Raw genomic sequence first — 24,409 nt, forward strand, 5'->3', positions numbered from 1 at the left:
AGTTGCCCTAAAACGCTAGAATCATCATTTTCGCAAATTTTGTTTCGCAGACCAAACTATACTACGTACATGGAGCTCTACATACGTATATGCCTGCAAGCATACAAAATTATTGCTCACGGAAAAGATATTTACTTCCAATCAGAAAGTACTACACCACGCTCGAATTTTGCAGGAGAGCAACTAATGAAGATATTTTACACAATTTATTTTTAAAATCTGATTCTCAGATATAGATAATAATATAAACTTCATAGAAAACACAAAGTTTTATCAACTGCAGCAAAAAGTTAATTAATAAATGATCGATTTGATGATGAGGCTGATACTGATACTGAAAGAAAGCTTTACTTTTGTGGACATTAGCCTATTTCACGGTTCAGAAACTGACTCTAAATAACCAATAAACTTAACTTCACACTGGCTTAATTTCCATAAAACATATTTTAATAATCTTACAAGTGGATTAGGCCTCCTGGAAACACCACTATAAAAAAACGTGCTTAGTTCTTCACCTCGTTAGGGTAGTACGGAAGAAAGTACATAACATTGCAGTAATTTTTTTTTTCGTTTTTTTTTTTATTTTATTTTAAAGTCGAAAATGACAATGTTCCGAGGGTTTCCGGGATTCGTCCCTTGGTGATAATATAGCTTATATGATGCATTACATAATACAAAAAGCAATTTCTTAAGAAAGCTTAAGAATAACGAATAAAATAAAAATAAATGTTGAGCTCCATACAAAAAAAAAGTAATTATTGTCAATAACTTATTAAATAATAACTTTATCAAGAAAAGTTACATAACATAAAATATTTCTTTTTGGCAAAGGAACACATTGGCGTAGTTATATTTACAAAATTTGGCAGTTATTTAATTTTTTTTATTTTTTTTATTTTAAAGTCCAAAATGACAATGTTCCGAAGATTTCCGAAATGCGACACTTGGTGATAAAATAGCTTATATGTTGCATTACATAATACAAAAGTCAATTTCTTAAGAAAGCTTAAGAATAACGAATAAAATAAAAATAAATGTTGAACTCCATACAAAAAAAAAGGAAATTGTCAATAACTTATTAAATAATAACTTTATCAAGAAACGTTACATAACATAAAATATTTCTTTTTGGTAAAGGAACACATTGGCATATTTATTTTTTCAAAATTCGGCACTTGATTTTTGAGCGACGCTAAGTCTATGAAGCTCTAATATCAGCCCACCGTGCGTCGCCTACGCCTTACGCCGCCTCTGCTTTTGCCCGCGACTTCACCCGCATGAAATTTTGTTTGTCACAGAAAAACTATTTCAAAAACCCACAACCACTATAAATACTAGATGTTCTTTCCCGGGAATCAAACTATCTCTATGCCTTTCATCAAAATCGGTTCATTGTTTTATTCGTAAAAGCGTGACAGACAGAGTTAGGTACTTTCGCATTTGGTAGTAGGGATTTATTCAATTGTTTCTTGAAATTATTAAAATTATTGGTGTTATGAACAAATGTGAGAAGTACCTTAAATAAAATCGGATTAATTTAAATGGTCTCCGGCCACCAGCAGCTGAGATGTTTTTTGAGATGAAATAGTTAAATACGAGTAAGGTTTATTTAGAAATTGTATAAGTAAATAACTGTAAATAAATAATTATTGTAGGTACATAAGTAGGATTTAAAAAACTCAATTAATATTAGATACCTACTTGCAGTCAGGGTCTACTTATTTTCTTATGTGCTTCTGCCTGCCCTTGAATAACTTGTCCTAGAATAAAAAGTCGTTGGTAAAATGATAATGGAAATGCAGCAAGCAGGTCCGGTGTGTAGAATTGGCTCTTTCTCGAGACGGTAGCGATTCTTTCTTGCCGGCACTTCGAAATGTTTTGTTTGATTGCAATAAGTTATTGTAGTCTATTTTTTAAACTGCTGCATAATAATAACTCTATATTTATTAATAGAAATCATTTGGAGCATGCGATCGCCAATTAACCACATTAACTTCGTACGCAAAAGCTGCTCGGCTGTCGATTGGAACAGCGGCTGTAGGAATCGGAAATTTATTCAATCGCAAGATGGCGGCCAGTGTGAATGCTTCATGTCCGTGGCCAAATAGTGAAAATGATTACGAATTACGGGATGTTATTGGTATGTACCCTCTTAATTATTATCTGATTGCTTGTAAATTAAATATATTTAATTCAGTAATTCTTTGCCGACTTAATTATTTTGCAATTAATTTGTACTTATGTCAAACTGTCAAATGCCTAGAGAATTTTGTCAGTAAAATGAATGTAACCTGATAATTTTAATTAAAATGGTACGGGCTGTAGCTGACCTGGAATAAAGATACATGGTCTTTAATTTCACAGTCAGATAAATTACTTTTCACATGATTTAACATTGATGATATTCATCTGTGTCATTCTAACCTTTACGCTTCATCGAGTGAACTTGGACATAATTTAAACGCTATATTTTTCTATTTGGTCCATATGAATAATAGTAGGCTCTAGGTTTTATTGGTATCGCAGATACAAAGAGATCCATTAAATTAAGATAAAAATAATTTTAATGCTGTTAGTTCCATATCTTTAGTCATTGAATACAGCTACTTAATATTGTCTTATTTATATTACAGGCGTGGGAGCCACAGCTGTTGTTTATGGGGCTTTTTGTAAACCTCGGAGTGAAAAATGTGCCATTAAAAGAATTAATTTAGAGAAATGGAATACATCCATGGATGAACTTCTGAAAGAAATCCAGGTATGAATGCTTTACCATAAATTAGTTTATAACCCGAGTAAGTTAGAGTATTTAACTAACTGATGCCAACATTGTATTGACATATAAAAAGTATTATAAAGAAGTAGTGATGTTTTTATTCTTTTAAGTCAATTAGTAGCCACAACCGCAGTAGTAGTAACCACACAAGACTGTTTACTTACTTCTTGATAGATTATTGAATCTTTTAATTTTTAACGTCTCATTTTTTCCACAGGCCATGTCAAGCTGTAATCATGAAAATGTAGTAACATACTACACTAGTTTTGTTGTAAATGACGAGCTATGGCTTGTGCTCAGGCTCTTAGAAGGTAATATTTAATTATTGAAGATGTAATTATGTTATTTTAATGCATAAAAATTATTATAATTTCATGATTTGTTTTAAGTTTCGTTTAAGTATTGTATTCATTTTTAGGTGGGAGTTTATTAGATGTTATCAAACATAAAATGAAAGTTTCCAACTGTAAACATGGAGTATTTGATGAGGCCACCATTGCCACTGTCCTCAAAGAAGTATTAAAAGGCCTAGAATATTTTCACAGTAACGGACAGATCCATAGGTATGTACAATATTATTTGTTATTCAATGTAATTGTAGTATGCAGTGCCATGGTTTCATATTTCTAGTAGGTATATCAATTGCCTATTATTGCAAACTACAACTGATTGATAAGTTATTATTACTGCTGATTTATAAATTGCCTTTTTAGGAAAAATGTTTTGTTGTTTGCAGATTGTGTTTACTCCTTTTGTAATTATATTTTATTTTTGTTCTTTCAAATAAATCACAAGCAAACATTAGTATTTCATATTTGCTCAAATAACATTATGTTGATTATAAAAAAGAAAATAACAATGAATGTTTGTTATGTATCTGATTGGGCATACGACATAAATTCTTTTGGTCTGCTCAGCAATTCATAATGCATTCATATAGCACAGGAAAATAAATAATAATATTTGCATAGAATTAAAATATTGGTGACGCCTACCTATCTGTTTTTCTATACAAGCAGGTTAGCAGGTTGCGAAATGAAATAATAGCTAAGCGAATTTAAAAAGCAAAGCATCTTATGTAACTGATTGTGATATTTTTAAATATTCCATATTATTGAATCAACAAATAAAGTAGTATGTCCAATACTGTAGCTGTGCTTGCGAGTTATCTAGATACTTTGTGAGATAGTTTGTGTGATTGAGTTCACCTTCCAGAGCCTAGTGGACTAGAAATCTGAAAAAAATAATACTCTGATTGTGTCAATTGTGTACTTTAGTTAGTTTTATTTTTAAACATTACGAATTTGCAGGGATATAAAGGCTGGAAACATTCTATTAGGAGAAGATGGGACTGTCCAAATTGCTGATTTTGGTGTGTCTGCTTGGTTGGCCACTGGAAGAGATCTGTCCAGGCAAAAAGTGCGCCATACATTTGTTGGAACTCCATGTTGGATGGCGCCAGAAGTTATGGAACAGGTAATAAACTCAAATAGTACTCAAGTAGTAGCTAACTGCGCATCTCGCTGGAATGCTACTCTCCCTCCCACTTACCCGCATACCTCCCCGGGTTCGCCCCGTCCGTACCAGAGCGTCGATGTGACGTCACGGCCGCCTGGTGCGCAGTTAGCTCGACCGGGTTGTACATAATTTACAAATTCCAGGATCACGGATATGATTTCAAAGCAGATATCTGGTCATTTGGTATAACTGCGATTGAAATGGCGACAGGCACTGCACCTTACCATAAATATCCACCGATGAAAGTGTTGATGCTCACATTACAAAATGATCCACCAAATTTAGACACGGGTACGCATTTCAATTTTAAAATAATTTTCAAAGCTAATTCAAATTAATTAATGGACATAGTAATGGTAAATAGGTGATAAATAATTTACCTTTATATTTTCACAGGAGCCGATGAGAAGGAACAATATAAGGCCTATGGCAAAACTTTTAGAAAAATGATCGTAGATTGTTTGCAAAAAGATCCTTCAAAGCGGCCTACAGCTACTGAGTTACTAAAACATCCATTCTTCAAAAAAGCAAAAGACAGGAAATATCTAACACAGACTCTAGTTGCTATTGGGCCTAGCATGGAGACAAGAGTCCATAAGGTACGTACAATATTATTGTAATGGCTATTAATCAGTGCATTTATAAATAGCAATTGCATTTATCATAAGCAGCAATTGCTTTTAATAAAGATAGAGACTATTTTTATATAATACTTCAATATCTCGCCGGCTAGTAATTATATGTAATTAAATCATAAAACATGTTAATAAGCGCTAATCACATGTCGTTCAAAGCGTCGTGTCACGCTACACCGCGCTAAGCGCACCGAGCGGATAATCGTGCATTGAAATTGGAAGCAGGTAGCAACACACCTGATTTAGTATGAAATCCAAAGCAACTTCGATTCGATTAGTGTTGTTTTAAGTAACTAAAAAAGAAAACGCGCATTACATTACGCAACCTTAGTGAGTGCTACGAGACACTCGAGCTAATTTTGCCTGTATGATCATATTGATATGAAGTACAAAACAATCTTGCTTGATTTTCGGTGCGCTTATGTCATGATCTTGTCACCTTTAAAATTTCAATCTCTGATTATAGATGGCTTAATTCTGATATTGCAGAGAATCTTATTTCACTTCCTAAATATGCATTTATAGTCTTTCCATTGGTTTTAAGATTAAAGGTCTCACCCACTACACCGTATCATACCATGACCGACATGACCGTGCTAGGAACGTGTCAGGCAAATAAATATTATTTGTATTGAAAAGTATGACACTGTTCCCAGTAGACCGTTCCGTCATCGACCAACACCATCTCGCGTGCCATGCACGGAGCGTCAACAAATGTCGGCGAGCATACGGGATGTAAACGCGTACATGACCTTTTTATTGGCGTTCTAAGCGCCTAACAGTTAATTTTCTGATGGCCATACCTATTTTACAATTTAAAAATTTGGTAGCACTCCCATACTTCCACGCGACACTGTTAGGTACGCATGGGAGAATGAAACGGATTCCTATTGGTTTTGGTGGATGTTGCATACGGGCAACATACGGGTTACATACGGGTTGCATACTGGCATCATACGGGATGTATACGGGCACAAACCCCGTCGATCCGTTTAGTGGGCATAGTAGAGTAAAGAATATTTAGGGTGCGTTCCGTTATAACATTCACCAGTGAGAACACTATAACGGAACACACCCCTAGGCCGAGTTGCATCATCTTAACTTTAACCATAATCTATGTTTGTTTTTATATGGAGTTTGACAGACTAGACTTGAGGCTGAGTTGCACCATCTAAAGGACAATGTTCGTTCTCCATACATTGTTCGCCTAAGAACCAACAATTTTGACATATTACTACCCGAAAGTGAAATAATACGATTCTGTGTGTAAGAACAATGATTCCTGATGGACACTTGCCATAAAATTAATGATTAAGAATATTAAATCACAGCGATTTTATAATATGTCGTTTATGACAACATGGCGTCTAATGTATTGTGTGAATGTATGAACACCGATTCGCGAAAAATGTTTTGTATTGTCGTCACGCCGAGTCGCAGCCAAATAGTATAAAATAATAGAACAAGTTTTAGAAATACAACTCGGCATTCCACTTTTATAATATGCCCACATATTGCACGTAAATAAACAACATGAATCGTAGGTTGTTTCCACCCTTGTCATCTGACACATGAAATAAACTCCTATTGTATTATAGATATCGAAGCCGAATCGTATATAATAATAGAATGGGTTTTGGAGATCACTCGGGGTTCCACTTTTATAAAATACCTACATATTGCATAAAAATAACACGAATCATGAGTTTTCTTTTCACCATTTACATCTGACACGAGATAACAAACTCCTATCTCCATGACTACCGTCGTAGTCTATGCCAAAGACTACAATATTTTAAGCAAGAAGTTTCAAACCTTAGCGGCTACGGTAACCCCTGGGCCACATACATCATGATAACATTCGGTCGACACCGGAACGAAGTCTTGCGATTATGCAAAAAAGCATCGTATTCTAGTGCGGCTATATCACGTTCAACCGGGGTTTTAATTCGACTAAAGTCCTGACTAAAGACTGGAAGAAAATACGCCGCATTGTATGAGCACTTCGTGTTCGTTAAAGCGGCTTCAGATCTAGAGCCCACATAGTTTTCTTTCCAATAATATCCGCAAGTAGCGCTGCATGATCTTTACAACAAAAACGGAAATAGTTATTAAGGTGCCAAAATTATATGATTACTTTGGCACGGTATTATACACGTTCGAAGATTTGTCATTTTCATTCATTTCATCATCATCATTTCAGCCACAGGACGTCCACTACTGAACATAGGCCTCCCCCAATGACTTCCACATCGCACGGTTGGTAGCGGCCTGCATCCAGCGCCTTCCCGCTACCTTTATCAGGTCGTCGGTCCACCTTGTGGTGGGTTGACATTGCAGAATATGACTTTTGATAGGTTCATCATAGAATTCGGCGGGGATATCCTCACGGAGGAAGTTCGTAAAAGGGCGGAACAAGATCTTATAATAATGCAAGGCCGAAGCTGTAACGCGCGTGCTCCTACGTGTAATCCAGCGAGTATGCAATAAATAGTAATGTCTGGTAAATAGTGGTAATACGTATCGTTCGTTCGTTCGTTTCAGCCGAAAAGACGTCCACTGCTGGACAAAGGCCTCCCCCAAGGATTTCCACGAAGACCGATCCTGCACCGCTCGCATACAGGCACCTCCCGCGACCTTCACCAGATCGTCGGTCCACCTAGTGGGAGGCCTGCCCACGCTACGTCTTTCGGCTCGTGGTCGCCACTCAAGAACTTTCCTGCCCCAGCGGCCATCAGCTCTACGAGCTATGTGCCCCGCCCCGTCTATGTCTATATGCGCTACGATTACAGGGTATCATTTTGCATAGTCGCAAGACTTCACTCCGCTGCTGTCAAATCAATGTCGCATAATGTTATCGCAATGTGTGTGGCCCTTGGCCAAATCACAGAAGCCTATGCGAAGAAAGAGCACTTGAATGACAATGAAAATCAGGGTTACCATTTTATAAGATCTCCTCACTATTGAGGGTAACAAAGTAACATTAATAATCTAGCCATTAATTACATTTATTACCTATACGAGAAAGTAAAGCAACATGCGGTTTTATTTTAATTTGTAAAATATTTGTAACAGTTTGTTCCAAGTTTTACAACAGTATTGCTGTTTCAGCTGTCACTGTGAAGCTTTGGGAAAATAAATAAATAGAAAAAATATTAACATAAATATTTATTTAAGTTTTTATGTTCATTATCATAATATGCCAATTTAAGTTACACTGTGTGACAGTCTTTGACACTAAACAAACTCTTCAGCTTAATAATACCTACCTACAGGGCGTTTTTATAGTTACTCTTGCTGATGAAACAAGAAGGGTTGATTCTACTACTGAAATACAACTAATTTTCTTACAGGACCAATATCAAATTCTCAAAAAAATTCACATCCTCGTGATGGTGATAATTTCTATGGAGAGGTTTTTTTTTTATATTCGGTCTCTTGGGATAAGTTATTCCATTTGAGCAGTAGAATTAATCCTTTTTATTTGATCACATATAAAAATAACACAAGTGTTTAGGAAAACTTCTTCTTTGGTATGGTATCACTACGGAGTTATAATGTCGGCAACTCTGTATCACTGACTTGTAATTTTCAAACAGTATGAATAATAAGGGCACCACATTGGTTTTCTTTCTGAAAAAAGGCTTTCACTTTTAGTACTAACCCTTTAGCACTATTTCATTGAAATAAAAATACAATAAACGCACAGAAGACTGAAATTGAGTCAACTGACGTGACATTTATAATTTGTTGACATTATGACAGTTTGACAAGACTAGGGATTGAAAAAGTTTTAATTGAAAAAGTAAAATGACAATTTATTAAAACGATTCACAAGGATATAATCGATTAAAAATATTTATAAAATGTTCTGATACTTGCCTGTAGCGATTATCCAATCCTGGTTTCTACTACTTAAAACTACCTCGTGGCAAGATTTTAATAAAATAATAAAATCTTTATCTTCTCTTTCACAATCTATAAAAGTTCATTTGGTCTATTATTATACATGTGCTATGAATGAGGGTTTTCGCGATTGAAAAATCCGCGAGATGGCAATACGTAGACGCGAGGTCCAAATGCTGCATGATTGGTGGATATCTGTCAATGTCATGTCAAAAATAACCAATCATGCAGCATTTGGACCTCACGTCTACGTATTGCCATCTGGCGGATTTTTCAATCGCGAAAACCCTCATTGGCATAGATTATGAGAGACTGGCAACTATACTAGGTTGATATATGTTTCTCACACTTCAACTGGCATTGGATTCAACATCGGATTCTGACACTTTTACAGTTATGATACCATGAATATCAGTTTATGGTCCTAATTATTTTTATTTTATTTACGACCTTCGACCATTTGGACACTTTAGATAGCTTCTTGTAATAGTGTCAATATCTTTTTAGCTTTTAACGCAAATCTAGTCTTCAAAGCAGTTTAATCGATTTATTTTATTTTCAAAATCGATATTTTATTGTCTATGATGGCCGCAGGAACATCACTATACATGGACTCCCAGCAATAAAGTACGGTAATGCCTCGTACAGATTTTATCGGCAAAAATTATGGAACTTGATAGGTTTTAGACCATGCCACGCACCAAAACGTCCGGAAGTTGTAATAGTATTATAGAATAAACGTTAAAAGACTTATTTATTTAATTTTTCAATGCTTAAGTGTCCATTAGAATGAAAGGGTGCTTAATGTATTTAAAAAAATAGAAAATAATTATGATGGGTTAATGTTTTTGGGCGGTTTTTAGGCGGTTTCTGACAATGTCCTTTAACCGTAACTATAACGATAACCAGTGTATTTTGTATGGAGTTTGACAGACTATACGTTGTTATAGTTCATGTAAGATATGCGCAACTCTGAATTGATGTTTTCTTGTCATTGTCATTTATTAGGCGAGCAAACGTCAACCGGGAGCCTCTGGCCGTTTGCACCGCACGCTGACCGGAGGATGGGTTTGGAGCGAGGAGGAAGAGGAGGCAGCCGAGGCCCAGGATTCTGACGAGGACTCCTCGGTAGGAGAGGACAAGAGGCCCATGAATCAGCTGCAGCGGGCCGAATCCAGCGGCAGTGATAATGACGAGGTTTGTAAACTAGAAGTCTAGCGCTTAACTCATCCAGTACATTGACATATTATGACGTTATAGAACATAAAGACCCACTAAACTGAATTGTCCCACCAAACAGATAGACAGCGGGACGCCATCATCGCTCAACTTTATAGTTTCTAACGTGGCAAAAATCGGAACCAGCGATCCGGTATTGACGATGGCGCCCCTCTGTCAATGTCACGGGTAGGACAGTTTGTTGTAGTTCATCTATAGTCTATACAAATTTGGACGAGATCAGAAGTGTGGCTGACTTTTGACAGCACAAAAACTCTCCTGTGCCGCTCCCATACCTCAGGCACTGACTGAGCGCCAGACCTACAATTTCAAGAAAGATTTAGTATACACTGACATCTTTATTTCATTTGCAGGAACCAAGCGAGAGTAAAGAAACTAAGAAGCCTATACAAGAAGCTAGGCCAGCCGACCAAAATGGACCTCAAGTCATTAATCTAGTTCTTCGTTTGAGGTAAGTGTACATATTATTAAAAAACTTCAGTGTCTAAATTAATGAGACTTACATACAATTTCCATAAAGCATAGTTAGCAAGGATGCAACACGGTAAGTAAATTGACAGTTTTGTATGAGCTGTTGAAGTATTAGTTGATTTTAATTACTTTGCTTATCGACATTGTTAATTTATCAATAATCAAAATTAATTGAAAACAAAATGCAAATTTTACATGACCATATTCTATCGTAATTTCCAGGAACGCCCGCCGTGAGCTGAACGATATTCGCTTCGAGTTCATAATGGGCAAGGACTCCGCAGAAGGTATCGCCACCGAGCTGGTTGGAGCGGGCCTGGTGGACCCTCACGACTCTGTGCCTATCTCGCTGAACCTCGCAAAGCTGCTGGATGCTCAGGTCCAGGCATTGACCACCCCTCCCAAGGCTGTCACATTCCATTTGGTGAGTAAGCTATTTAATTGCAACAAGCTCGTGCGAATTGTTTTCATACTTTTGTTAGTACATACCATACTAAAATTAACCGTGTTTATTTTAAAGCCGGATCGATAGACGGCTACTTGCAATTTGTATGTGTATTGATAAATCTGACGTGTATCGATAATATTCGAATAATACAAAGTTGCCATTATCAAAAAATAATACATAGGGAAGAAAGAAATAAAAATGTCATATACAAAGTGCAACTTTCCACGAATATACAGGGTGTTTCAAAAAAACCCCTAATAACTGAAGGGTGTTTAATAAACGTCTATAAAGAGTCCCTTGTTAATTTCTTACAATCATAGCGACATATTCTAATTTCGGGTAAATTTATGTAAAATAAAAATATCGATTATAAAAATTCCCATCACTAATTTGGGTTCATTGTCCTACCAGTAGGCCTAAGATGCGCGCATCGACAATGACATGATATGATAAGACAATTTTCGATCACGTAGATAATTTTATCATTTTCCCTAACATGGGACCATCGATAGAAAAGTCTATCGACCGCTATCGCGTGATAACCCAATTGTTGCCATATTAAGAAAAATTTGCGTTATTATGTTGGCCAACCTTGAAATATTTTAGCTCATTCGTTCAATCTCGTTCATTTCTGCTATTAATTCGGCTAAAACACATATCTTAAAGCAGTGAGAACGTCATTAAAAAAAAGTTATGTCAAATTTGTTGACATTACATGACTGCTTGATTGTATTGATTGTATTTGTGTTTTTAAAATTGTAAAATTTTTATGTTTCCAGTCTTATTTTTAATATTTCTAAAGTACGGAAAATATCAAACGAAGAGATAACCAAGTTAAAGAAAAACAATGAAGAATTCCTAATCATACCGATAGTATTAAAGAATGAAGTCTTCAAAATTAACAGAATAACCGAAGTCCGAACTCCACTACCTATCCCATAATGCGAGGTTTACAGTAATTATTCAACGTACATGAAGCAGTCAGAAAGTTTATTGAGATTTGAGAAATAAAGTTACACTCATAAGTAGCAAAGTAAGTACCTAAAGTCTAAAATATTAGCTATACTCCGCACATCTTGATTTTCATAAGTAATAACACCTTTTAAAAGGAAAAATATCTTTATTCCTACAAATAAGCTTTCACCTTCTTTCCTATATTTATTTCACATAGTTCTTTCACTGTGTAATAATATTGATGATCAACATTTTGTATGTAAACTTAAAACACAAATAGGATTAAGTAAATGTTTCTATTTATGAACTGTTTATGTAATTGTAATAATATAATTGTGTTTAAATAATATTCTTTTTTTTTCAGACAGTGGATGAAGAAGTGTGGGATTATGAGTGATTATTTCATTCTAAAGCAGACATAAGCAAGTCTCGCTCACTGTCATGAAAATTCACAATAACAATCAGCAAAAAACTTCAAGGATACTGGCTAGGCTAACCAATTCATGGAATTCTGTTAGTGTTTGAAATTATCAATAGCTATTGTAAAACAAAAGTTTTCCAAATAAAGATTTTGTAAATAATGGTTGAATTATTTTGAAATTACACTGCAATAATGAATTTATTGCCTGGTTGGTAGCGGCCTGCGTGATGTTGTCGGTCCACCTTGTGGGTGGACGTGCCACGCTGCGTATTCCAGTACCCGGCCTCCACTCCAGAACCTTGCTGCCCCATCGGACAACATGGAAAGCATTACAGCAGTGGACGTCCTATGGCTGAGATGATGATGAATGAATTTATTATAATGGAATAAATTGTACAAGATTATCATCCTGTCACATTAAAGCCCTTAAAAAAGTCCAAACGGAGGAATTAGATTTATAGTAATGTGGAATGTATGTATGGTATCACCGTCAAGTTATAAAATTAGTAAAATTAATTTATTCTCATTGTTATTATAGCAATTTTTTATTGATTACATATCCCACCCAATGCTAATTTCTGACAATGACCTTGCCACTGTTTGAAAATAATGTAGACATAAGAAGCTCGGTCACCACATTCCGCCCCATTTTCAATATTTTTTACAAGATTATGTACAGATGACAGTAGGTACTTAAATCAAGCTAAACACTAAGGGGTATCTCACGTCATTTGCAACTTAATATTTGTCTGATGTACTGTTGTTGACTGCCTACCTAAGTAGGTAAGTAAATAATGGTTATTTTACAAGGTACCTAGGTAATGTAATAATTAAATGTGGGTGGGACTATGGGAGCACTTAGATTTTGCAGTTAATGATTATAAACTGTCGCAAGATTCGCCTCACATCCATTGCAATAATTACAAAATGCTGCTTCTGATAAACTCTTGAACTAAAACTCAATCTCCACCTAGAAGTAAAAGTATCACAAAGGTGCTAGATTCCTTTCTTTGAATTTTTCTAGCCTCAAATTAATCGTAAAATGTCATTTACCATTGTAAATGATAAATAAATAGAGTTAAAGTAGCTTGCAAAAAAGTTAATCTCCTATCGTCTTGCTATCGTGGGCAAGGATCGAGGACGATAAAAACACCACATCCTATCCTATCGTGATGTCAAAATATGATATAGTTAGCGCTTCATGTTAGGGCTTGCCAGGTTTATCACAAAAAAAAAAAACAAATCTATCACTATCACATTTTGACAGATGACATGATAATTTTCGGGGTGCCATGTTAGCGCCGGTAGTTAAAACGATATAGTGACGTCAAAATCGATATAACGCCGCGATAGCAGTTTATCACGGCGCGCATCTTAGCCCTGCAGGAGTGACCAGGGGTGACCAGGAGCAACTTTCTATGTTCACGCCCCCGGCCACGCCTCATAAAGCATTCTGTGCGCCTAGTATTTACTAGGTATTATTTAATACCTACGGAGAAAAAAATTACACGCACGTCGTTAACAAAACAACAAGCATTCAAAATTATGGTTCACGGATGATGATGACGTGACCGTCATCCCATCACCCGTCATCACCCGTGACGACACGGACGGGCGTCCACTAGAACCCGATCGATGAAGAGCCCGTAAAATGGAGACGTGTCACCATATCAAGGAAACACTGATACGACGGAAGCCGTCGCTGGTCAGCCGCCGGTCTACCTTCGATAAACTGTTCCCGATAAAGTTCACGGGCTTGAACTAAATTTCCATCAGCTCGACCCACACACAACATCATCTCATAATATTCGAAATTAGAAAACATTGCTATTGTAGCAAAACAACACAAAACACAAAGCTTTCGAAAGTAGTTAAACGATAGGAAAACACACCGATCACGCACGAAGCATATGAACGACTAAATCAAAGAAGAGCCGACGGCCGGTGTCGCGATCTTTCGGCGCTTCCGCACAGTGGAAAGTGGTACGAACGGGATCGTGCCACATGCCAAATTTTTGCAACTTCTTATTATGACAATGCAACATTTCGAATGATTTTAGTACGCTAATTTTTATTTCCCAGGTAAAGGAATGTCGCAATGTCGTTTATGTACCTACTTTGTCTACCAAGTTGCGTCTCATTTTAAAATAGAAGAAATGTTATTGAATTCTCAGATTTATTTTCATATCAACATTCTAAAACGTCCCTTAATAATTTTCACTTTTGCAAAAGCAGCCTAAGACTGATTTACACGTACTAAGTAGTTAAAGTAGGTAACTAAATTTTAACTTAATTTTAAGTCTATGTCCAAATGTCTCATAATTAGTATGAAACTGCTTGTCAAAAGGTGTCAAGTGACAAGCCCCACCCACCAACATACCCGAAAAAATATTGTAAAATTTAGTTACCTACTTAACATAACAATCCTAAACGTGTTTACACGGGAACATTAATTGCATCTCTGTAAATAAACAGTCCTCTTAACTTACTGCAACATCAGAAACATGACTGTTCTACAAATAATGTAAAACCAGAATCAGCTATCTTTTTAAATCTATGATCTGCATTCCGAAAACAGATGAGTATGCAATTCAAATAGTTGTGCTTTTTTGTGCTATTTTTGATTTATTTTGTTTGACAAAGAGATAATTAATAAATTTAACAAAACATTGAGTGACTGTGTTCAAACACGCAAAGTAAATAATAGGCTCGGCGAGTTAAGGAACAAAGGTCACCTTCTCATTGACTGAGCGTCAATGTTTAGGCGTTCTGATATCAGTGTCAATAACGCGCACCTACTTAGTATTTCTCCCATACCTTTATTCAGCCGCCTTGTTTAGTTTAAGCATATTAAAGTAATATCATCCCGTGATTATGTTCTAGCATTACCTTTGTAATAAGTTTACGTTTACAGCAAGAGTTTGCTGAGTTAGAATTACATACACAATCTTAAGAGTATTTGTACCACCAAAAGTTTAACATACAAAAGGCATGTTTAAAATTATTTGTGAATAAAAAAATATTGTTGGTCCGGAATAAGTACGCAATGCATATTTCGGCCCATTGTGTACCAGGCGCCACCAGGCGCGCAGCGCTGCGCACGAGTTAGCCGTTAGATGGGGCGGGGGGTGGTGTTCCCGAGCGTCTGCCCACCAATGAGGTTGCCAACATTTTCTTTGGGTATTATTTTAATTTTTCATTGATTTTTAAGATTTTAAGTTTAAAAGTACGAGGCGATTTTGAAATTTATTAAAGAAAGGTTTATGAGTAAATAAAAACATATTTTTTAAATGAATAGTTAAACATTTGGCCGCGATCTCACCTGATGGTAAGTTAGTATTACCATTGACTAGGTATTTATGTGTTTTGAAATAATGATTATGGATGTGAGTAGTTAATGTTTTTTGATTTTTCTGTTACGACAAATTTTATCGAATGGAGGGAAAAACTTACACGGAGTTGTACGATACGATGCTACAGTATGACGTCATGTTCTTCATACCAACTTAAAATTTCACTTTTGGGATAATTGAAAAATGTAATAAGGCGCCCCACTCGCCCCCGCGAACGCGCGGGTTTAAAAGGTGCCAACCGTTACTATGCAAATGTGCAAACTCAAAACAAGCCACCAAAAAAAATTCTAAGTAAAAATGTTTACAATCACTGTCTATTAGGGTTTCGTAAAAGAAACTGAAAACCCAAAATGCTTAAGCTCAAGCACTGATGTTTCCCTAGTACTTTTGATTCCGCGTTGGCCTTTCTTTGAGCGCTTGCCTTACTAAATAAAATGTTTGTCAAAATGTACGTTTTTTGTTGTTGTTGTTGTTATTGTTGTTATTATTATTATTTTAGAATTGTTTTAAATTCTCAGCATTTTAAATAGGAGCCATTTTGCAAGGATTTTGTAAAATATGATGTGAACGCCTCTGTATCCAATGACTACTCAACAAATTGTTTAAATAAAAAAATGAAATAAAACTAAGGCCTCATTTACGGAGACGCCGGGCATCGTACGTTGTGCGACGTACTGAGTTCAAACATTGGCATTGTGTGTGCATGAGTGCTTTTACGGAAAAGCGATTTAAGACGCGTATTCTTGAAATGGAACGTTATTTGCAGCCGAATCCTGCGGATGGCTTCGATGCGTCTCACACGGCGTTTATTGTTGCGGGATTCACCGCGGGAAGAGATGCAGCTGGCACCACCACTTCACCCGTCTCGCATCAATATTTTTTGTGTTTATGCGTGCGATAATAAGTACCGCATCACGCGCTGCGGCTCCGTAATTATGAGGCCTTATTGGTGCTTATGGTGAACTTACAAACTGGTTACTAAATGCTTATTTTTATACGGAACACAATTCAATCTTACTCCTGGTGGTACCAGGAAAGGTACTAGGAGTAAGCTAAAGATGGGCGGAAATGCAATTTCAAAGATTAAATAATAACAGAATTCGACTGAAGGTACGGTAACGTAACCTACCTGGAATTTCACGGATTTTTTTATTTTTTTTCTGTTGTCTAAGAATGTTTGAAAACTATCATTAGTAGTGATGTTACTATCGGAAAAAGTTATTTACTTACGATTTTTTTTCCATCAAGTGGCCTGATTTCGATAGATGAAGTTTTCACAAAATTTTTCAAATGTACGTACACATGTAAAGTGTAAGTGAGTACCTATTTAAAATGTTTATTTAACGAACAAACATGCTTTTAACACATCGATAAAGGAAGTAGGCAAAAAATGCGGCTAATTGACATTCTGAAAAATACAAAGTCTATGATTTGCGTTCGATGAACCCCGCTGCAGCTGATCAAAGGGAGGGAATTCATATCGATATTTTTGGAAACTTTCGATGTACGTTATTTCCAAAACCGTTCAAGATATGACAATAGGAACAACGGCTTCTATTTCAGATTGTTTCAGTTTCTGTGCCCTTTCAGGCTTTAGGGGGTATTTTGAAACACCCTGTATTGAACAGAAAGATAGTCATAGTTCATCTATTACTAAAAATGAACTTTGCTCCAGATATCTGTGGTTGACTTAATTTTCAAATATCAAAATAATATTTTGGCTCTATAAAGCATGACTTGCGTACGTGGTATGCAAAGCAAGCGCGAAAATATGTGGAGGACCACAATAATATTCCCCATTTTATTGCTTGGAAAAAAAGCAAAAAAAGCAAGCAAAGCGAAAAATGTGGGCAGAGCGAGAGTGAAATCTTAGGAAATATTCATTACTTTGATTTTATGTATTTAAAAGTTATCCCTTGAATTTTGGAAAAATAATAACATGGTATATTAATAAAATTATTGTACTTGGAAGAAAATAGGGTCTTCCGTGAGAAAGTACGACCACTATTTATTATGTCAACAGACTACATCATATAACGTTGTGACCATATTACTTGGAACGTCTGCACGCGATCGTTACGGCCGGTTCACACATGTCTCCGTTATACTGTTCCGTTTTATCGTGTGTCGTCGATGTATGTATTACCAGGCCTGTTCATCTCCGCGAGTTTACATCGAAAACAAAACACGCACGATTGCCTCCTACAAGAGTACTATTCGACAAGGCCTCACATACGAGCGAACATTGACTCACGCACGCGTATTCTTGTGTATGATGGAAAAAAATAAAGAAAATGGTGTACTAAATACTGTGCAGTATTTAACTGCCTAAATAATAATAAAAACACATAATGTACTTTTTTAAGTTGCCTGAAGACACTGAGAGGTAAATAAGTAGTTAATATTATTCATGATAATTCATGCTAAATCATGTATTTCCTCCGCCATTTTCTGCAGATTGGCACCTCACGTCACATCATTTTACCGAAGTCAGCCCTATAGCTTCGGCGCAGTACCGATCACTGACGTTTGTCAACAAAACTTCTGACAAACTTGCTTGACTCTTGAGACAAGCTAAATTACACCATATTGTTAATGACATTGAGCATACATTTTTTTAAATACCTTCGCGAAGTAAAACTTCTGTACGTAGTACTTATTATTATTCTGTGGTATTACTGTATACAGAATACTGTGTCACGCCCGGTTCACACATGTCTCCGTTTTACTGTTCCGTTTTAACGAGTACGTTTTTTTTCGTCGATGGCGTATGTAGTTGTATGAGCGACTTCACACATGACACAGTATTCTGTATACAGTAATACATACAAAAAACGTACACGATAAAACGGAACAGTAAAACGGAGATATGTGTGAACCGGGCGTCATGTGTAAAGTCGCTCATACCACAGAATAATAATAAGTACTACGTACAGAAGTTTTACTTCGCGAAGGTATTTAAAAAAATGTATGCTCAATGTCATTAACAATATGGTGTAATTTAGCCTGTCTCAAGAGTCAAGCACCATTTTGTTGACAAACGTCAGTGATCGGCACTGCTCCGAAGCTATAGGGCTGACTTCGGTAAAATGATGTGACGTGAGGTGCCAAACTGCGGAAAATGGCGGAGGAAATACATGATTTAGCATGAATTATCATGAATAATATTAACTACTTATTTACCTCTCAGTGTCTTGAGGCAACTTAAAAAGTACATTCTGTGTTTTTATTATTATTTAGTTAGGCAGTTAAATACTGCACAGTATTTAGTACACCATTTTCTTTATTTTCTTCCGTCATACACAAGAATACGCGTGCGTGAGTCAATGTTCGCTCGTATGTGAGGCCTTGTCGAATAGTATCCTGTAGGTGGGCCATCGTGCGTGTTTTGTTTTCGATGTAAACTCGCGGAGATGAACAGGCCTGCTCATACAACTACATACACCATCGACGAAAAAAACGTACACGATAAAACGGAACAGTAAAACGGAGACAGGTGTGAACCGGCCGTTACGGACAGTGCCTTGCTCACTGTAATTGCGTTTTCATTCCTGTACACACCGCGTCATGATACGCGAGGCGTAACTTACCCGTTCGGTTGAAAGTTATATTCGTTCTACCAGTGGCCTAATTCACGTATTTTGTAGTAGCACAGAATAAGTAATAGTACAGGTACAGAAGGATTACTCCGCAAGACGATTTAAATAAATGCGAGTCTTGCTACGACGCGATACAGTGGAATTCAGCTCGCACAGCACTACGTACCTACAATTGTATTCACCTACAAGTTTTGTCTCTTTCTATCGCGTGCCTCTGAACTCTTCTTACGCTGTTAGGGTTGCTGTCTAGTGAAAAAATAATTAATCTACTTATTTGTAATGAGGTACTTAGGTAGGTAAGTATGCATTCATTATGGAAAACCTTGGGAGAGGCCTTTGTCCAGCAGTGGACGTCATTTGGCTGAAACGAACGAACGCATTCTGAGCAGTAGTCATAGTAGGTTAGGTTCCAATACTTTCCTAAGAATTATTGATTACCTACATGGCCAACATACCTTTCAGCATCTTTGGGAAGCGAAAAAAAAAGATAAATCCGGTAAATTTCTTTTCGAATTTAAACACTCGAACGCCGCACAATATTTCTTTCTCTTTATGTCCATTTTTAAATAATACTTCGATCATAGAATTATAATCATACTACAACGCACGTCAGCGTCCTGACGGGCGCGCGCGTGACACTCGACTGATATAATACCCGCCGGCGGGGCGCTTCGCTGTAGGTAATTATCGGATGTACCGCGCGGAGTGAGCCAGGCCTGGTAGTAGTCACAATGTCGTTAACGTTTAGAAGTCGTCCTATTGTCTTTAATCCGTATTCACGTGTCATTTCGATATAACGATTACTAGATAGGATCGCAACTCAGCGGCATCTGATTAAACCAATCTTCAAAATAATAGGTAGGTGAATAGTGCGGAGGCGCTCGAATGCGCATAAAAACAAAATCGAAAGAAAATCGGGCGACTAATACGTGAATACGAAAAAGTGACTAGCGATCAAATCACTTGCATGTTGTTGAAGTGTTGTTACGTGAATTAGGCCACAGGCCTGTTCATCTCCGCGAGTATGCATCGAAAACAAAACGCGCACGGCGTACTCTCCTGGGATATTTAATCCACAAGACATTCACGTTGGTTCCTTCGTTCGTTCTATCAAATCAAATGACCCTTGTGAATACGGATTTAGAACTGTTTTTCAATGGGACGACTTATGAACGTCAGCGAGATCTTGACTGTCAAAATACGTGAATTAGGCCACAGGCCTATTGCACAGTCAAAAAGGTTCAGTCAAGTTTGGCAATTCTACGGGCTCAGTTATTTTGGTTTGGTTGCCTGTGGTTGGAAATGATGTAAAATGTATGTCAATCGTCGAATCCCTTTTCTGCTGGGCAGCATTCGGGTCGGTAGGGCACAGCACACGTGTAGGCCGCCGCTATGGGCCTCGTATGCATACGCTATGGGCATACTCATGCCCTGCGGCTGAGGCCTCTTAAGGAAGAAGCGTGGAGTTGGTAAGACCTCGAGCGTCCTGCCTCGCGGTTATTTTTATAGAGGTTCCTTTGACTTTGAACTGGACTGGACACGGGTGTCTAGACATGTTGAGGGATAAAGAATACGTTTCGCTTAAAAAATCATATCTGGAAAGTAACTTTGTGTGGGTTGAGTCTTTTCTGGTAAACTTAATTATTGTAATGATTCAAAATTACGTATACGAAGTTCAGTTACACGATTTTAATAGAAACTGGAGCATAGTTGATTACTAATAAATTTAATAGTGCACACAGTAGTGATCTCTCTGTTCATTTATCTAGAAATGCGGTCTTGTGCTCTAGGACTCAAGATGTGAGATTGTTATTGTTAGATATAAATTATTTCACGGTTGATTTGTTCACTTATGGATATCACAAAAACCGCGCCTTACTTCACTATTCAGAACAACAGGGCCAATACAATAATATCATTTATTTCGTTACAGAATTCTGCTGGACCCAACGAACAATTCGACGACAAAGCGTTAATAGGTTTCGCGCAAATTTCCATCGTTGATTAAGGAGGTCTAACTACGGGAAAACTTGATCAAAATTGCGTCTGACTCGATCGGCTTGTAGTTTCTCCACCTGAGTCTGTTCCTAGGTCGAAGCGCTTTAGAGGAACAGAACTCAAGAACCGACTCAAGCGGTAGAAGCATAGTTATCTTACCCCTAGTCTAGTTATTCTATGTACTTCTATTTATTTATGGTGCTAGCGGTTGAAAAGGCACGGCCTTTGACCTCCGTATAGAATACGAGGCGATAGAAAAAAATAAAAAAAAATGGTTTTCCCTGTAGTCTATAGTCTACTAGTCCGTGAGCACGTAGAATTTTGTCCAATGACCCCAAGCTACCCATCCTTATCGCTCGCGCGTAATTATGTTGCTATCGCGCTCCCACACTCACTGCGGGTGCCAGTCGCACAGTCGCGACAGCAATATAATTACGCGCGAGCGATAAGGATGGGTAGCTAGGGGTCATTGGACAAAATTCTACGTGCTCACGGACCGGGGTTTAGTGGTATGTATTTCATCACAGGCCATCAACTTGTACCGAGCCAAAGATGTTTTTAATTCATTTAATGTAAGCGGCGTTGACGTGTCTTTTTGTTCTATGAGAATACATCTGGTTTATAAAAAGTTATTTAGTGAGAGGAAAATTTCTAAAATATACCGAAGATGTATTGCAATCACGAACAATGATGTTACTGTCTGTAGTACCTATTAAGCTGTTTCGATTGAATCATTTTATTTTGTTCATTGCAATTTATTAAATTATAAGAAAAAATATTATTGTTCGATTACATTCGTACAGGTATTAGAATTTTATTAGAGTATCAAATTTACCAATGATTGAATGATTAATATATACTTATTAAATATTATTTATAGCCTGACCAGGAACATAAAAACCCTGGCATAGAGGCGCTTCAATTGCATTTGATAGTGCAACACTGGGTACAGTCGTACCTGTATTAAATTAATAGGCTAACTTTATGTATCAGGATTCAGGATTATAGGCTAATTTAATATTTTCATAAATTAACAAAAACATATTATATTATAGGTAAACTGGTTTAAATAAATTAAATGAAACCATCAATCGAGCAAGTAGGATTTTATTATTATTCATCAATAATCAAATTCTGAACTTGAATATTCAACTACAATGTCTGCTCATGAACGCTTCAAACTCGGTACTTCTTTCCCAATTCCATAAAATTCAATACTTACAAAGTGACAAAAAACTTTAAAATAGGTAGTTGAAACAAACCACAGCTAATTTTCATAGTTGACTGTACTATACGATAAACATGTCAGTCAATTTGACAACCTTTGTCGGAAACATTAATCAATGAAAATATTGTCCGAACCCATAGTATTTCTCTTCGACAAATACTTTAACACATTGTGAACCACTTTTCTTTCACGACTATAAAAAGATTTTAGCAATTTAATTCACAAAATCAATTGCGCACATTTAAAATAAAGTTTGTTTACACTTTGACAGCAATAGACTGACATGCAAGGTGACATGTCAATGAAGTTTTCAGTTACTGTTGCCATTAAAAGAAATTAGTACCATTAATTTTCCGCAACATGGCGAGGGTTTTTATGTTCCTGGTCTGGTCAGGCTATATCTCTTTAAATATATATAACATACTGGAGTTTCAGGTTTTAGTTATGATGACTAAAAAAAGGGCAGATATTGACGAATTTCATTATGATCTGATTTTACATTTTAGTTAACCTCCGTGTATAAATGCATGAATTTATAACTATTCTTATGAACATCATGGTATTATGTACATTATACACTATTCCTAGCTTTTATTTATATTTTAATAGTCCGTGTAGTGTTTTTATTTTTGTGTATGTGATTCACACGGTCGTCCGGTCGTCTTAAGACTAAAATGTTTGATGACACCAGTTTTTTTTAAATTAGTATTATCTACGGGTCATTATTATACAGACTGAACAAAATAATTATAAAGCCCCATCTTGCGTCTAAGTGCTGCATATGAAAATGATAAATCAATATGTAATCTTAAGATTTCTGGTGGCTAAAAAGCTGGTGTCATGTTAATAAAGATACGCTAGTTGTATAACCGGTCTTTCTGAACACCGAAATCAACAAGCGATTTTCGTATTTCCTCGATTTCTAATGGTGCTGCGCAATTTGAGCTTGGCGAGCCGTCAAGTAGAATATTTCCTCGTCAATATCACCTATTCGTACCAACGTCAAGTACAAATTGATGTAACTCGAACAAATAGAACTTAGGTATTATATTTCTATTGTGTTTTCATGGATTCAGAGAAAACAAGTGTGTAAGCAGGTTTCAAGAAACTATCAGGTCCAAATTAAAATGACAACCCGCTTGATCCATATGATTTCACTACAAAATAGAAAAAACAAACAAGAAGGCCAACTCGAGCCCCGAGCGAGCTATAATAGCCTAAACACGTCAGGGTGTCGCTCTCGCTATAGTTTATTCAATCGTCAAAACTGCATTACTCAATTTAAATACCAAATATTTTTTCCTGTAGAGAGCGTTTATCCATATTATAAAGTTTTTTAAATTATTTTTTGTTCATAGGCAAGGACCTGACTATATTGTTTTTCATTACCAACGTGTATCTTTCAGAGATAAGAAAAATTGCTTTCGAAAAGGGGCGAAAAAGTTAACAAAACGTGGCTTTAACGAATCATGTATTTATTTAATAAAATAAAATGATTATGAAATTGAATATTTTTTACAATAACTTCAAAATAATACGCATTAAAAGTTTAGAGAAGGCATTTTTTTTTTTAGCAAAGGTGATTTTTAATTGTATTTCAAGACCCCGTACTCGTATGTAAAATTATAAAATACTATGTTTGTATTTCAGATTACCGGAGTAGGGTTTTTGATGCATTTTGAGAAAGTACTGGTAGCTCCTCGCTAACTTACACGAGCAAACTTGAAAACTCCATACGTAAAATTTATCTCAACAGGTTTAAATTGAGTATTTATGAAACATGTACAGTGTACAGTTTGTAAATTTTTTTCTGTATTTTTTTATTTATCATTAAATTTACTAGCAAAATTTTACTTACGTAGG

The 24,409-nt window shown here is 36.4% G+C and overlaps 1 protein-coding gene and 1 long non-coding RNA gene across 2 annotated transcripts in view; both read left to right on the top strand.

Moving 5' to 3' along the window:
* Positions 1-24,338, top strand: part of LOC135086505 (serine/threonine-protein kinase OSR1-like) — a 48,947-nt gene extending 24,609 nt beyond the window's left edge. The window contains exons 4-14 of the mRNA XM_063981229.1: positions 1,954-2,140; positions 2,634-2,758; positions 2,994-3,087; positions 3,195-3,339; positions 4,087-4,252; positions 4,438-4,585; positions 4,691-4,893; positions 9,844-10,032; positions 10,428-10,525; positions 10,768-10,969; positions 21,254-24,338. Of these exons, the coding sequence (XP_063837299.1) occupies positions 1,954-2,140; positions 2,634-2,758; positions 2,994-3,087; positions 3,195-3,339; positions 4,087-4,252; positions 4,438-4,585; positions 4,691-4,893; positions 9,844-10,032; positions 10,428-10,525; positions 10,768-10,969; positions 21,254-21,328 (1,632 nt within the window). The 3' untranslated portion in view covers positions 21,329-24,338. The remainder of the gene's footprint in view (positions 1-1,953; positions 2,141-2,633; positions 2,759-2,993; positions 3,088-3,194; positions 3,340-4,086; positions 4,253-4,437; positions 4,586-4,690; positions 4,894-9,843; positions 10,033-10,427; positions 10,526-10,767; positions 10,970-21,253) is intronic.
* Positions 11,778-12,528, top strand: LOC135086529 (uncharacterized). The gene is made up of 2 exons (XR_010260512.1): positions 11,778-12,026; positions 12,312-12,528. It is a non-coding gene; the product is annotated as an uncharacterized LOC135086529 (long non-coding RNA).
* Positions 24,339-24,409: the final 71 nt, after the last annotated feature.

This window comes from Ostrinia nubilalis, chromosome Z (assembly GCF_963855985.1).
Source record: "Ostrinia nubilalis chromosome Z, ilOstNubi1.1, whole genome shotgun sequence".
Lineage (NCBI taxonomy): Eukaryota > Metazoa > Arthropoda > Insecta > Lepidoptera > Crambidae > Ostrinia > Ostrinia nubilalis.